Source organism: Phalacrocorax aristotelis, chromosome Z, assembly GCF_949628215.1.
Source record: "Phalacrocorax aristotelis chromosome Z, bGulAri2.1, whole genome shotgun sequence".
Classification (NCBI taxonomy): domain Eukaryota; kingdom Metazoa; phylum Chordata; class Aves; order Suliformes; family Phalacrocoracidae; genus Phalacrocorax; species Phalacrocorax aristotelis.
Window position 1 is genome coordinate 25,917,396 of NC_134311.1, and position 16,301 is coordinate 25,933,696.

General features: G+C 42.7%; 1 protein-coding gene across 1 annotated transcript in view; it reads left to right on the top strand.

Moving 5' to 3' along the window:
• Window positions 1-14,512, top strand: part of SHB (SH2 domain containing adaptor protein B) — an 82,715-nt gene extending 68,203 nt beyond the window's left edge. The window contains exon 6 of the mRNA XM_075078552.1: window positions 11,580-14,512. Coding sequence (XP_074934653.1) covers window positions 11,580-11,763 — 184 coding nt within the window. The 3' untranslated portion in view covers window positions 11,764-14,512. The remainder of the gene's footprint in view (window positions 1-11,579) is intronic.
• Window positions 14,513-16,301: the final 1,789 nt, after the last annotated feature.

The window sequence follows — 16,301 nt, forward strand, 5'->3', positions numbered from 1 at the left end:
TAGCCCTTCAAAGTGCCAAACACATGATACTATTTTGTGTTCTGATTCCCTTGCCTAGAGGCATCTGATTAGCCTGTGATGAGGTTATTTTTCACTTATGCATGCTTACCTTGAGGTCAGCCAGAAATCCCTTTCATTGCCATGCAATCTTACATCCTCATTACTATTTGATTTGCAGGACCTCCTGCTTCCTTCATCTTTTGTTGAAATGTGAATGCAGGGCATGCCAGACCTTTTCACTGATAACAGATGGCAGTAGTGAGAACAGTTGTGACCAAGTGGATGATCTGCTCAGCCTGGTGGCAGGGCTGTGAGAGGAAGCAGAAATGTTAAAGGGCATCAGGGAGTCATCTGAGATAAACTAGTGGAACCATGCTCTGCCATCCCTGAGACAGAAAAGGAACAGCCACCAGGAAAATAAACAAGATTGAGGGTATCCTTCCCACACTAGGCAGAAGGCAGTAGCTTAAAGGGCAGGACTGAATGGAGGCAAGTCCACATTTGGGGCAGCAGGCAAATCCCCTCCATGCCTGTCTTGCCTTCCCAGGTGTCTCTGTACAACAGGTATGAGGCTTTGGATGTGGAAGGTCGGTCAATGGATGATGTGGGTGATGGTCCATCTACACCAGAGGGTGCACATGATCCCGCTGCCTATGTCATTGATAAAGATAATGGTACTGGTCCCAATATGGACACCTGAGGGACACCACTTGTCACCAGTCTCCATCTGGACATCGAGCCGTTGACCACTACCCTATGGATGCAAACATCCAACCAATTCCTTATCCACCAAACAGTCCACCTATCAAATCCATATGTCCCCAATTTAGAGAGAAGGAAGATGTGGGGGACCATGTTGAAGGCCTTACAAAAGTCCAGATAGATGACATCCGTTGCTCTTCCCTTTTCCACTGATGCAGTCATTCCATCATAGAAGGCCACTAGGTTGGTCAGGCAGGACTTGCCCTTGGTGAAGCCGTGCTGGCTGCCTTGGATAGGTGATCCCTGTGCTCCATGTGCCTTTGCATAGCTTCTAGGGGGATCTGTTCTATGATCTTCCCAGGCACAGAGGTGAGGCTGAGAGGTCGGGAGTTCCCTGGTTCCTCCTTTCTACCCTTTTTAAAGAGGGGCACAATGTTTCCCCTTTTCCAGTTGCCAGGGTCTTCACGTGACTGCCATGACTTTTCAAATATTATGGGGAGTGGCTTGGCAACTACATCAGCCAGTTCCCTCAGGACTCTGGGATGTATCTGATCGGGTCCCATGGACTCTGTATGTTCGGGTTGCTCAGGTGGTCATGAATCTGATCTTCTCTTACAGTGGGATGGACTTTGCTCCCCCAGTCCCTGCTTGAGGTTCATTAACTCAAGAGTCACACTTTCTTTGATATTCCTTTTCTGGCTGACATACCCATAGAAGTCTGACTTGTTATTCTTTGCATCCCTTGCCAAATTCAGCTCCAGCTGCATCTTGGCCCTCCTAACATGTTGAGGGCTTATACTAGCAGCCTGTCCCTCTAACCATTGCGTATCATCCCACAGCTTGTCACAGGCAAGCCTATGTTCCCCCTCCTCCATTGCTTCTAGTTTAAAGCCCTGTCAATGAGCACCACAAGCTCCTGAGCAAAGACCATCTTTCCCCTTTGAGAAAGGTGGCTCCCATTTGACACCAGCAATCCTGGTGCCATGTAGACCATCCCATTGTCAAAAACCTCACAGTTGTTTCAGTGACACCAGCCACCGAGCCATGTGTTGATAGATTGGCTCTGCCTGTTCTTTCCACTGTCACTGCCCACAACCAGAAGGAGAGTGGAAAAGATAACCTATGCCCCAGACTCCCTCACTAACCATCTCAAGGCCCTGAAGTCTCTCTTAATCACCCTTGGACTACATATTGCAACTTCATCACCACCCATATGGAAGAGCAGTAACGGGTAGTAGTCTGAGGGCTGTACCAGGCTAGGGAGTTTCCTAGTGATATCGCCAACTTGGGCTCCTGGGAGGCAGCAGAATTCCCTATGAGTAGGGTCAGCCCGGCATATTGGACCCTCTGTTTGCCTCAGAAGGGAGTCTTCTACAACTGTGACCTGTCTTTTCTTCCTTGTGGAGGTCGTAGTAATATGGGGGTTAAGATTTTCTGGTCTTGGCAACTCCTCTGGTATAGATGGATCAACACCCACATCATCCACTGACTGGTCCTCCACATGTAGACCCTCATACCTATTGTGCAGAGGCACCTGGGGGGTGTTCTGGGCAAGGGAAGGGTTCTCTTGCTGCCCCAATTGTGGGCTTGTTTCCATTCACTGCTTCCCTTTAAGAACCTGCCTACATCCTGGTGGGGGGATGATACTGGATCCCTTTGATCAGAGGCTTTTTCTGGTGGCTGCCCCTGTTCACGTTTCCAGGAGGCCAGAGCATGGTTCCACCAGTCTGTTCTGTTGCTCAGACTCCCACATGCTCCGTAGCCTATCTACGTCCTCAATTAGATCTGCCACCAGCTAAGTAGATAGTCCACCTGATCACACCTTACACACTTGTTCCCTCTACTGTCATCTGTTTTCAGTGCAAGCTGGTGGCACTCCCTGCAGCCGGAGACCTGGACGGCTGTGTGTTTTCTTGGGAGTTCGGTCTGGGTTCATACATCCTTTCTGGCTAGTGCAGAGGACAGAGCCTTCCACCAGGTGGATGCCATGGCTAGGCTCCCTCTTACTGAACTTACTGAACTTACCCCTTGAGCTGGGAGAGACACTTCACCTTCCCTGTGCAGGCTGCCGCACCACACCCTGTTTGACGCGTTCCTCATAGCTCGCGCTCCCTGGGGGCTGCTCTTGTATGTGAGGGGGTTCAGCCGCTGTCACTCGTGTCCCTGCCCACACGCAGTCAGGGCTGCCGCTCATCAGGAGCACACTCCTTCCTGCTCTGGAGGGGTGCAGGGGAACCCTCTCTCTCTGTGCTTTTCCCTTTGCAGTTTTGCTGCTTTAGGAAGGGTCCCTCAGCATGATCCTCTGCTCTGGAGCCCTTTGCCTTGGTGCACAGTAATTGTGTAGCTCTGTGTCTTTAAGATCATGAGCAAAAATTGCAGCATCTATTCCTGTCTAAATGTGGCATGCATCCTCTCGGCATTCATATTCACTGTTGGTCTATTAGGTGTGTTTGTGATTCTCAGAGACCTTCACCAGCATGTGTGAGTCAGCATTTTTTTCAGTTAAATGCTATATATTTCTGATTCAGGGAAAAAGGAAGAATGACACCCTGATTTTGTATTGAGATTAAGTGACGGCAATGTAAAATCTATTCTTTAGCTTCATTTTTTTATTTAAAAAAAAAAAACCAAAAAACTCTTACTCTAGTTTTTGGGTGTACGTTTTCTTTAGTAACAAAAGACTAACTTCAGGTTTTCCAAAACACAGCAAGATCTGGCAATGGGAATCTACACAAATGTTACCTGTACTTGAAAAGTTAGAAGATGGTAGTACTTGCTCAATTTTGTTTAATATAACTGAATATTTTGCAATGGAGATGTCTCTGAAGACGATCTTTTCCAATAGCAGGAAAGCTTGCTGTGTTCCATGGACTTTGAGAGCGGCAGACGGGCTTGACTGGCGTGGGGAATTTGCACATGAGTTGTTTGTCTCATTCAGAGTCCCAGAATGACCATTCCAAATGTATGAAACAAGCATCAGAGTTGCTTTGTTACCAAATTAAAATACATCTGCAGATAAAATATTAACCAGGGTAATTTAAGTTGCTCATGTCTACATCTGTTATTTTGAGATACAGAAGTTTACCCAGGGAAAATTAATTGCATGTGAATTGGCTACTTCTGGGGGCATCAAAGAAGGTTTTGTGAGGTACAGATTCATGTGTTGCTCATCCCAGTTAGAAACAAGGAATTGTTAATTTTGACAAGTGTTTGAGGCAAAGAGCATCTTTTGGAGGATTGTGATCCAGAGAGCTGGGCTTCCTTGTCAGCATTGTTTAAATTCTCCATAGCAGAAGAGGGAAGGAATATGAACTACCTCCCCAGTATAAAATTATCCCATCAGCCTGAGGGGGTAGCTGTGCATTCTTCTGAATCTTCTCTAGCAGCCCTGCATTGTTCCTTGTGCTTCCTTTTCTCTGTATTCCTTCAGGGTTGTAGGTATTTGGCTCACTCATACCCTCCCACTCTTTCCTTACACCCAGTTTTGATTGTGTAAGGCTGGGTGAAAACTGGAGATCCATGCTCCTGGTATCTGTGCTGTGACCAGAGCTCCCAGTCTCTGGCTGCCATTGAAATGCCTAGTCGTGAGCTCCTTATATTGGGTCTGTTCTTTACCAACAAGCAAGCTAGTGAAAGAAGTGGAAGCAGATGTGCAAAGGGGCAAAGGGAAGAGGAGAGCCATCTCTCACTTACAACTGTGTTTTAGGTGTTGAGCAATGACTTCACTGCACATCAAGCTCATAGAGGTGCCTTCCTAATGTAACAGTAGAACATCTCAGTATAGGGTACTAGGTGTCAATCTTGCTCAGTGAAGACCAGCCACCCGCTGGGCCTTAACAGCTACTTCTTTCCGTCAGGATTTTCCCTTAACAAGGCTGTGCAGCACGCCTGCACCACTTCATTTCCTGACTCACATTTCAATTTTGTGAAATGTAGCTTTTCTCAATTTTAGATTAGGGTTATTTCGTAAGTCATCTAAATGTGCAAACTGTGAGTAAAAACAGTAATGGGCTCTGCTTTCTGCTCTGTCAAATAATTTCTGCACAATCATTGCCACTGGAGGGAGAACAGAACTTAATTCAGAGAGGATATTGTCTACTGACATCCTGATCCTGTGGACTCATAAGCAGGCACGTGGTTTTCCCTAAATAGCAAAGGGGACTGCAAGCAAAGTTTTTTGTTATCGTGAAAAATGGTTCTCTAAATCAGCAGTGGAATAAAAGCATCTAAAAGTGTATAAGTAGTCTGCTGTTGGCCTAAACAAAAATGGTAGGGACCTGGCTGTTAGCAGACAGCAAGGATTCTGTCACTTCTACAGAACTCCAGCAAGCTAAACTTCCTTACTACCTTCAAAGCAGTAGATGGGTATTGGTTATAGAGAATGAAACCTGAGCTCAGTAGGGTGGTCTTCACACATGTTGAATGCTGTTGCAAGTGGACACCGCTAGCCATTGCTAGCAGGGGAAGAGACATTGTTTTTTGTACCACGGAGGCAGCAGCTGTCAGATATAGAATGACAGTATTGTGTGTTCTGTGCTTGAAAAAGAGAGCTGAGACAGAAAAGTAGCGGACAGGTCAGCCTCTGAATGTCTTCAGTACAGGATTTTTCAAAGTGATCATTCATCAGGGCGAGGGGGCAGAGTTTTTCAGATGAGATTTTAATTTATTTCTTTGTTGCTGTAGGTTGGCATGAAACGTTACAGGCTTTGTTCAAAGTGACAGCATATAACATAAAATATAATTTCAAAATGGAAAGGCACTGCAGAATGAAAAACAAAACAACACGTTTCGTACATTGCTAGAATGTTTTTTTTCTGACGTTACTGCAAAGTTGTTGCTTTTTTCCTTGTCCAAGTGACATTTCACCAAAATGAATGCAAAAATATGTTCTGACAAAATGGCAACTTTTTTTTTTTTTTTTTTTTTTTGTTAGCAAAAACAGTGTTTGGAAGGCTTGGCTAATTTTTCTGTTTGCGAATTTGAATGATGTTTCAAAGGTATTAACTTTTTCTGGAAGAAATACTGGGTTTAATATCTAATTAATATTTCTTGAACATTCTTATATCACACTTCAGGCATGAGATGATAAAAAGCACAGTCTGATAAGCTGTCTGCACAACTCCTTTCTCATCCTCACTGGGTTTTGAAAACTGAAGGAAAATGTGTGGGAAACTGTAATTCAAAGTTACTTGGTTTTATGGTTGTGCTGCAAAACATTTTAAACAAGGTGTGAGTTATTAGTCATATATCAAGTGTTGTGTCTGTGTAAACATCTGTGCTTGAGAGTTCCAAAGCAATTTGTTGCAGGGATTAGCAACTAGGAATTCTGTTCTGTGTTTGAAACTCGTGGGAACGGTTGCAATATGGAAAGGAAGGAGTGAATATTGCCTGTGGTGGCACTGTTTTGTCACTGTTTTCCCTCAGTTGAACAAAAACTTCGGAAAGAATTACTGCAACATTTGAGAAACCCTAGTGACATCAAGAATTCAGGTCCCAGCATCTTCTGTTGCAAAATGTACATGTCTCACCTCTTCAAGGTGCTGGCTTTCATCAGTGTTCATGTATGTGAATTTGGGATTGCCATTTAGGTTCTGCTCTTTGAAAACCATGGGCCTGGCAGGTTCTAATAGTTATTGCTGTTGAAACAGCTCAGAAATCCATATTCCAAACCCAGGATGACACACAATCAGAACAAATGGGGGAAGGGGAAGGAGCACAGAAGGATCCTTAGTGCAGACATAAACAGTTTCAAATCCTTTACACCTGGAAGTGCTTAACTCAAGCACATGGTTTCAAGGTGATAAGCTGACTTTCTTCCAACTTAATTTGATCTTCATTCTGGAAGATGAGAAATGTCTGGTTTGATATTTCTAGCTGCAACTAGTGACAGCTCAGTTGGTTTACTTGCAACAAGGAACACAGAAAACAGATTCACAATGTAATTTTTGGAAACTAAAAGGAGGCAGGAAGGGAGTAAAAGAGGAGAGTTTTTGAAAACCTAATCTTTACTTTCATAATCTTTTTTTTTTTCAGTAAGCCTGGAATAATGCTCAATTTAAAGAGTTGAGACATCCAGAAAACGTGGCTGGGATAGAAATTAGAACTCATTTACAACATGGTGATAACTATTGGCTGCAAACACGAGTAATCAGTAAAATCAGTTCATTGGCTGAACGTTCTTGCCTCTCAGTTCCTTTTGCTTTGTGAACAGAAAATTTGCATGCTTCACATTGCAAAGCTTTGACGTCAATTTCACACAGCTCCCAGTTGCCGGTTCTACTCTTCCTCAACCTTCACACAAAATGGCCTCTGAAATCTGCTTCTGAGAGCTTTCCATGCAGACTGTGTTTTACTTATCAAAAGTAATTCAGTTTTTCTCAAGAGAACCAAAACACCATAGAAATACATGGGAAGAAATAGATTGGAATGTGATTTTTGTGGAATTATTTCACAAGAAACCACAACAAAATCCACTTCCGTTTCAAACCAGCTACAAAGCACCACTAAGGGGAATACCTGCAAAAGGGAAACAAGGTTTTGACATACTCTAACTCTAAAGGATGAAGAAACGCCACTTTTGCTGGAGGGGAGAAGATACAAAGGAGGTAGGACATGAGATAGAATGGAGATGGGAAATAACTACTTTTCAGCAGTCAAAATGCTGGGTTAAGTGGCCATCCATTTCCTCCCAGTTTTCTAACATACTGCCTTGAAAAGAAAATGGGGGATAGTGCTTGACTGAGGGCTGTTCTAGATGTTACTGGATAATCAGAGGAGATCTCTGAGTATGAAGATAACAGAAGATTACTGATAACTGAATAAGGATAGCTTCACAAGTTTTCATCTGCACATGGCCAGTTGACAGTTGAATCATCTGGGATGTTCCACAAAGATCCTGGGTAGCAGTTGGTTTTAACAGAAAAGCTATGTGCAAATAAAATCTCCAGGTTTGTTAGTCTTAGGCAGTCAGTTTTCAATAGCTAAATAAGCCAAATATCACAGAGAGCTGTGATGATAAAATGGTGATTCCGTGAATGCAAGGAGAGGTCCTTCATTCACGGAGCTTAATCCTTCTACCCCACAAGTCAGTTTGCTTTGTTATTGGTTTTAACATTGGAGGACTATACAGCTTGAAAATTGTAATGGAAACTGCCTGAAAAGAAGGGATGTGGGGTGACATTCCATTGCTGTGAAATAAGATAGAAGGCTCAGGAGACAGTGATGGAGTTTTGGTCCTCGAAATGCAAACTGTATGTGGATTGCATACTAATGTTTATGAGAGATGAGAGTGACCCTTCTACCTCCGGCCATATCAGTTTTGTATGCAAGTGTTTTTAAGTCATCTGTCATGAAAGGAATTGATTTAGTATAAGTGTTGCCCTATATTCTTCATGAAAAAGTCATTGAGCAATTACCAGGAAAAGTAAGAGGTGTAAGAGGTGCATACTAGCTGCCAGCAATATCCACCAGCACCTGCAAAATTATGTAATTTATTATTAAATACCTTGATTTTTAGGAGAGGGTGATTTTGTTACTAGGGTCAGTTTCATTAGCAGTATTTCATGGTCGTCTGGATCAAAAAAAAATTTTTTTGTTGTGATAATGATTGATATCCAGCATTGGTGTTAACTGCATTAAAGATTGCATACATTAATGAGATGTGTTACCTGCTGGGGAGTTCTCTGTGGTTGCAGCTTGCTCTTCAAACATGTTTTATCAAAGGAAGATAAATTGACAAGATTCTTCTTTTGATAGGAAGTAAAGCCACCGGAGCTGCCTTGTGCAGCTTCACTATGAGCTATAGATAGTGCTTTGGTGAAACAATATGATCACAGAACTATTAGCTCATGCTGTACTTCAGCTGCTTTGCAGTGAAGCAAAACAGCAGCAGAAATATTCCCTTGTTTGTAAGTAAATGGTCTAAAGCTCTGACTGCTAAGCCAGAACACTTGCCCTAAAGGAGCTGAAACTGTGGGTAGGGTAGGGTAGGATTGGGTAGGATAGGATAGGATAGGATAGGATAGGATAGGATAGGATAGGATAGGATAGGATAGGATAGGATAGGATAGGATAGGATACTTCCCCCAAAGAAGCTGGCTCTTAGCTGGCCATGGCTCTAACTTACTGATGGAAATAGTCTCCACTGTATTTGTCTGGCAAGCCCATTATGCTAAAGTGTTTTCATCCTTTGACCATGGAAGCAGATTCTTCTTCCCCAGGTCTTAGCTGACAATTTGCAGTTGGCACCAATAAAACAAAAGAAAATGGAAGACTCTAAAATGTACAGCCACACAGGAAACTACAAAGTACAGTGTTTCCTTCTTCCAAGAGTAAGTAGTTGTTCTTCTGCCCAGTTTAGTATAGCTGGCTCCTCAGCATTTGTGTCAGATTAGCATAGACCTGCATGCAGGACAATAGGTTGTCTACAGTCCTGTCCCCATTAACTGCAAAATTTCTCTACAGACAGTTGCAAGGTGATGTCATCCCTACTGGCTGGTTGGCAAAGGGCAAATCCAAAGAGCAGGAGGCAAGCAATCTGCCGTGCAGCCTGTACCTTGTAGTCTCTGCCAAGGCATTGGATAGACTTCTCACTTTCTTGAAACTCTGAGGTGTCAAAACTTGTCCTCTTTGCAGACCTTCCCCTTAATACTGTTTTGTGCCTAGCTTGAAATGGAGGTGGATTTTCATGTGCTTTCTTGTGAAATAATTGCAGAAAAAAAACCCACATTTGCAGTTTGAGGAAAGTTTTACTTAGAAGTACTGAAATTACATTTCACAGGTTCCTTTGATTCTTTTTGATCTTTTTTCTTTAATAGTAAAGTTTTACAAATGTTTCAAATCAAAATTGTTGTTGAACTAGAAGCTCTACTTAGTGGTTTCTGAAAATATACAAATAGTAAAGTTTAATCATAGACTCCTAGAGAGATCTAGTTGGAAATGGATCTTTGGAGGTGTCTAGTCCAACACCCTGCTCCAAGCAGGACACACCCATCAGGTTGCTTAGTGCTTTGTGCAGGCAAATTTTGAAAACTTGGGAGGATGGAGACCTCCTGACCTGTCTGAGCTTGGTCCCAGGGCTGCACCACTCTCATGAGGAAGAAGATTTTCCCTATGTCCAGTAGGAATTCTGTTGCAGCTTGTGCTTACTGGCTCCCTGTGTACCTCTGAGAAACTTCCATCTTCTCGGTAACTCTCATATTTAGGCAATAGGTGACTGCAATGTGACACCCTCCATCTCACCTTTTCTTCTCCAGACTGAACATATACAGTTTCCTCAGCCTATCCTCGTATATCATCTGTACCCCCAGATCATGTTTAGTAGCCCTGCTCTGGACTTGCCTCTATCTGTCCTCATAATAAAATATTTAAGGATGCCACCCTTGTTTAAAGGAAATAATGTAGAGACCAACTATGACTTGAAAGAGATTTTTTCCTCTAAGAAACTGATATTTAAAGCAAGATTTTAAGCATGTAGAGCTATAATTACAGTGCCTGCAGTGGTTTCTGCTCACCAGAAAGGGTCACTTAATCTGAGAATTGTTGAACGTATCTGAAAGAGATGAGCTTGATTGTGCTACAAGCACTTTTGGAGGGAATGGTGTGCCTGCTAACTAGAAAATGGCAGATTTTAGAGAAGTTGCTTTTAACATGGCATGATTTGTTTTCCTGCTGTAGCTGTATCTGTCATCTTAAACTGGGTTTCTCTGCTGACATAGACCAACCCCAGTCTTAACTTAACTTGTTGTCTTTGTCCCTGGACACACTTGGACGAAACAATGGTTTAGAGCCAGAAAGTTAGGGAGTGGGACATCAAGCAAGCTGTAAAAATCCTCTAGACCTCATTTAACATCTTGAAGTGTAGGAGTTGTCCTTTGCTCTTGTTTTGTCCTAGCTAAACTCTACACTCTTAAAATAGCCTTTATGGCATGCAAAATACAGATGTTGAAGGGTCACTACTGGGAAGAGATGAGGTCAACTCCACCATCTAATGTGCTGTATGGTAGTGCGCATGCTACCTGTCAGAGTGGCGTTATGTTGGATGGGTTGCTTTTGCAGGAGCAGACAGGGCAGTTACCATGCCACTCTTCTCTTCCCTGTGTAATCATAAGCCTTCTGTCAAAGAGGCAGCTTGCTGTGCAGGCAGGCAAGTCATCTAGGAATCGAACTCTTCTGGTGCGGAAGTCACAGACTTGTTTCTGCATACAGAAAGGCTGCAGGATAGCAGCCTTTGCTCAGTACAGTGCAGGTGAAAGTCTTCCTGCTATTAATGTTGGGAATGGGCTCATCTGAGGAAGTTTTCCCAGCTGAAGCCACCTGGTTCTGCACATAGCCATGTTCTGGGCAGTTGCTGCCAGGGTGGGATGGGTATGGTCTGTCCTGAGGCCTCCACTGGACAGGGCAGGGCAGGCCTTGCCTCATCTGAGTGAAACTCATGGCCTGCCTATGTGTCTATGAACAGAGTCTCCGGCTTCTGACAGGCCAAAACCAATGATACTTTTTTGGTCCAGAAGTAATGATTGGCCATAGCGAAATGTAGATTTTCACAGGAAAACATTGCGGAGGACAGGAAAAGGGTTGTGCTTTGGCACACCTCTGCATTAATTCCAGGGTAAGACAGCCTTGCACCTGGATCCAGAGAGCACAGGTGGTGAAAACGAAACACTAACTTAGGCTGCCTTTGTGTTGGACTGTGCATAGGGGTTTGCAGCTAGCAGTCACTGTCTGTCAGAGTCTGGCCACTGTCTTGGCTTGTCACCCAGCAACTACCTGCATTTTGTTCTCCTACATTCCCCTACATCATGTAGGAGAGCCGGTTGTGGTGCTTCTCCCCTCATCCTGATACACAAGCATGAACTAATGTTTTGCTTTCCTTGCAGGAGCAGTCAAGGTTTTATGCACATGAAACTGATGAAAACCAAAGAGAAATACATCCTGGGTCAGAACAGCCCTCCCTTCGACAGTGTTCCTGAAGTCATCCACTACTACACCACAAAAAAGCTGCCTATCAAAGGAGCAGAACACTTGTCACTGCTCTACCCTGTGGCTGTGCGGACCCTCTAATAACCTGCTCTCACCCCTTCCTGTGGTTGGGAGGTGAGAGATAAGCTGGGTTGCACAGAATTCAGTGCTTGAGTCTGTGATGGAGAGTGGCGGCCTTTAATCTTGGGAACATGGGCACTCTGCAGAGTTGTGTATAGGACTCTGTGTATGGCCCATGCTGCAGCATGCCTCTCGGACTGTGCTTCTACATAAGAGAAAGAAATTGTATTTTATTGCAAGGAGAACAGATAACCTTCCCAGAGCTTCTCTACAAATGAAGGTACTTCCCAACAAAAATTCTTCCTCCATGTATTGAGCAGAATCAACAGGTTCTCAGCAGTAAAACACCAGCAACTCTTATTCTTTTGCTACCCTAAGAAACTTCTCCATGTGAAAGAGTAACCTGTCTGAGGGACCCTGACTCTGAGGGTTCTTGGTGGACCTAAGAAGGAGCTGCTGAGCAGGCAAGTCCCTTAGCTCTTGTCACTTAGCTTGGTGGGTTTTGGGTTTTTAATGCAGTTTCTTGGGGTAGTCAAATGTTGAACTCCTATTAGGCACACAATCTTAAAATAATTTTGTAAGAGCAAATCATGGTGAATTATTTATGAATAGGGAATGTGATTAAAAAATAGTTTGTTATATATTTTTATCCTTTTTGGTACAATAATCTATTAAGGGTTACTGTCTTCATTTGCAAGTTTCATTCATAGATGCAGGCAGCTAATTCTGTTTGGGGCACTTAAACCATAAGTTTTAAGTAGTTGAAAAAAGTCTTTTTCATATGTGGATTAGTGTTTATGCATGAGGATGGTCAAAGGCTTTTATAAAGCTTTAGTAGGCAAAATCTTCACTTGCTCATTCATCTGGATCAAACAGTTGTTCTACTGAGGTAGCAGACTAACAAGTGTGTGTCACAATGCCTTTCCATAAGATGGCTTTTGCAGCTGTGTAAATGAGAACTGCAGAGCAGAATTTGTTTTTCTGGTGTAGGAAGGCATTCTTTAAACATGGTCCCTTGACACATACCTTCTGGCCAGTGTTCATTTTCACCATGAGCAGAAGCCCCTTGCTGCATTTCAGTCACTGTTAGCCAGAAGCACTGCAGAAGCTGCCCTGTACCTTAATCCTGCCAACTGCCCATCCGTTTGAGAGATATTTTCTACATTTTCTGTGTGCTTGTTGAATGGGATAAGTGAAAAAAAAAATATAATTGTGCAGAAATTGGAAATGGGGAATCAATAGCCTGGTAGTCCTCACTTTGTTCCATCTCCCACCTATGTCTAGAATGTTGTGTGTTAACCCATCAGCTGTTGTAGTAGCAAACTGGTTATATGCAGTTTATGTATTTTATGGACTGCAATAGGACTGTGAATTGTGTGTTATTTAATTCAGCTTTCTTACCTACTATTCCCTTTTATATATGCTTAGAAAGAAGGGCAAATCTGAAAATTGTAAAGGAATAACCACTTACTGCCTGTAAAAGTAGTGCTTCGTTGTACTGTCTAATCTGATAAGAATCTCAAGGATGTCCCATGTAATGTAATCTGTGATGAATGTTCTGCTTCCTTTTAAGCATGCTTTGTTCTTTTATATGACATACAACAGTTTGAGCAGGAGTGGATCACACATATGTGAGGAGCCCAGTGTCATTCTGTGCAGCAACAGTAGTGAGTCAAGCTGTCCCTGTCTCACCCAGAATTTGAAGGTGCATTGGACTAGGTTCTTACTGGTTTTCTGAGAGAAGGGTGGCACAATGGAGTAGAAAGAGACAATGTTCTCCAAGTGAAACCAGACATCCCTTTTTCATGTACTCACCTACATGTGCCTTTTATTTCACTAGTCTTTGCAGAACTCTTCGTTTTCCTCTTAACGTCACCCAGTTAGCAAGAGCATATAGGCACTATTAAATTAGCATATTCTTCTCTTAGCAGAGTAGGAGTTTGTGAAGGTGGCAGAGCTCACAGACATTAGGAATCAGGTTGCATCTGCTGCTAAGTCTTTGCCTGTGTGGGCTCTGGAAACTCCGTCATGTCCCTTGGGACAGAAATATGACATATTTCTTCTTTTGCATGTGTAAGTGCATTTTTGAGAATCTGGCATTGTTGCTGTTCTATTGGATGTTTTTCTTCTTCTGTAATGGAAGAATAAGCCCCTACTCTCTCTAACAGCAATTACCAGTAGAAACCAACATTATCACTAACCAAGGCCTTGCCAGGCTTCCTTAAGCACATTGTCCTTAGCTCATGGAGATGACTGTTGTACTGAATCTTTTTTGTCATGAGCCTGACTGAAAGTCAGCTGAAGCCAGCAGGTGCCACTTTATTGCTGTCCGCAGATTTTGGTTTGGGATCCCTTGCTTCATACAAATCAGGTCAATATGCATCATACAAATATGTATACAGCTTATTATAGCTTCAAGGATCAGATCAGGATTCTTGGTTCAGCAAGATGAAATAATCTCAGAAAAAGTTGGTTGTCTGTGGGAAGGTTATTTTGATTATTTTTTTAAAAGACTTTTAGAAGGTACTCAGTAATTGCAGAATAAATAAAACCAGGATTTTGTTTGCACTGTAATGTTGACTTTATTTAAGTGATTGTATGATATTTTTCCAGTGAAGGAATATTCTTCCCAGACTTTTTAATGTACAGTGAAAAATATGGTGTGTTGCAGTGTGTAGTATTGCGTATAGGTGGAAGATCTCATAGCAATCATGCCTATATAGCACATTAAAAGTTTATTTTAAAAAATTATAAACCTCTCTCTTTTTTCCCTCCAATTGTCAATGTGTACTCAGATTGTCTTGAACAACTAATAGTTGAAGTGGCCTTTCAGGACAACTTGTGTTTGTGTGTCTTAACTGTGTAGTGAAAGTAATCATTAGGCTATAATCTGGTCTGGAAAATCATATGGTTCAGTTCTGCCCTGAGTAATTCTCTTGACAACATGCACCTTTGCAAGGGTTCTGCCAAAACAACACAGGTGCGTATGTGAATGGCATTGCTGTCCAGTTGAGGTGCTCAAGGAATCCAGTTATTGCTGTTTACAACGTAACACTGGTGAATCACTTTTTGCAGACTTTATAAGAGGTGTTGATTAGACTTCTATTTTGATGAGTATTTCACAGCATGCTGAAAGCTCCCAAGCTGTGAACATGTGTATAATGGGTAGGTGAGTTTTAGTGACCAAGATTACATCTCACAGCTCCTTCCATAATTGGAAAAATCATTAAGTTTTGTGGAAGTACAGTCATCACCATGGGTTCTGTACTTAATAACAGTTTATTCTCTGATTCCGAAATTAAGCCTTTAGACACAGGGTGCAAAGTACAGGGCTCTCTTAAGTGCAAAAGTACAAAACACACATTTCCAGCTTCTCAGAGAACATGGCCTGAGTCTATTCTCTGAGGAAAACCAGTTGTTCTTTGGAAGATGACACACTTACGTGCTGCTCCCTACCATCACAATGAGTTTCAGGATTTGCCCTTATTCTTGCTGTCAAGGCTCAAGTTGGCAACACAAACACGGTGTGGGAATGTTGGTAGAGGCTGCAAATGCCATCTTTCCTCTAGGCTATGATTCCATATTCACCCTGCTACACTGCTAAGCTACACTCCGGGGTACTCAGTTCATCCTCTGCTGCTGTTCGTTATTCATGCTGTCCTCAGGTTGTAACTAAGGTGATGCCTGAGCAGAACAAGCAAAGTCTTAACGCTTGTTTAAATAAATAAATAAATTAACCCCATCCAACACACTGCTGCACTAGCTCCTTGGAGAGGAAGAAGAACAAAACAGAAATGAAACAGACCTGTCTGCACTCCTGGTCTGAGCAAGGAGGGGAGGGAATGAATAGTGGAAAGTCAACTGTTTTTCATACATTCTTTCCTTTTTAATGATCTGCAATAATCCCACATAAAACACTGGAAATTGCTTCCTTTTATTCCTTCTTGCTGGAGTCCCCAGTAAGAAGGGACAAAGAAAGGAAGGAAGGAAATGGTAGCAGCTGATTAAAGTTGTTATTCTGAAAGGAAGCAAATAGAAGTCCTACTGAAAAAGGATGTTCGTCGATTGCAAGGGATGACCATGTGCAATCCTATTTTCTGCAGCACGTTTGCCTGTCTCAAGCTTTGAGCTTACTCTGAGAAACCACAATTCAATGTCACAGAGTTGCCCTCAGTGCTCTGGACCTTCTAGTTAGGTCAGTGACAAGATCAATCCAATCTTAGCCCGTGCTTTCTCAAGTGTATTTCAGGGTCTCTGGATTTTATTTATTGCTGCTGTCAGTCAAGACACAAATACAGTAGCTTCATTGCAGCTTTGCAGGGCTCAATTTTCTTTCTAAGCTTGGTTTGGGAATGAGTATTACTGTGACATTGCACTGGATACAGGTAACAGTTAAGTGTTGATACCTGCAGCAGTAGCATTAGGAAAAACAAAACGTTGCATTCTGTGCCAGACTATCAGAGTCTTCCTTGGTCCTGGTATTGCCCCAAGTAGCACACAAGGCCTTCAGTGGCTACCTATAAGCAAAGCTGATGTGGCATTTCTGTAATTGACTTCTA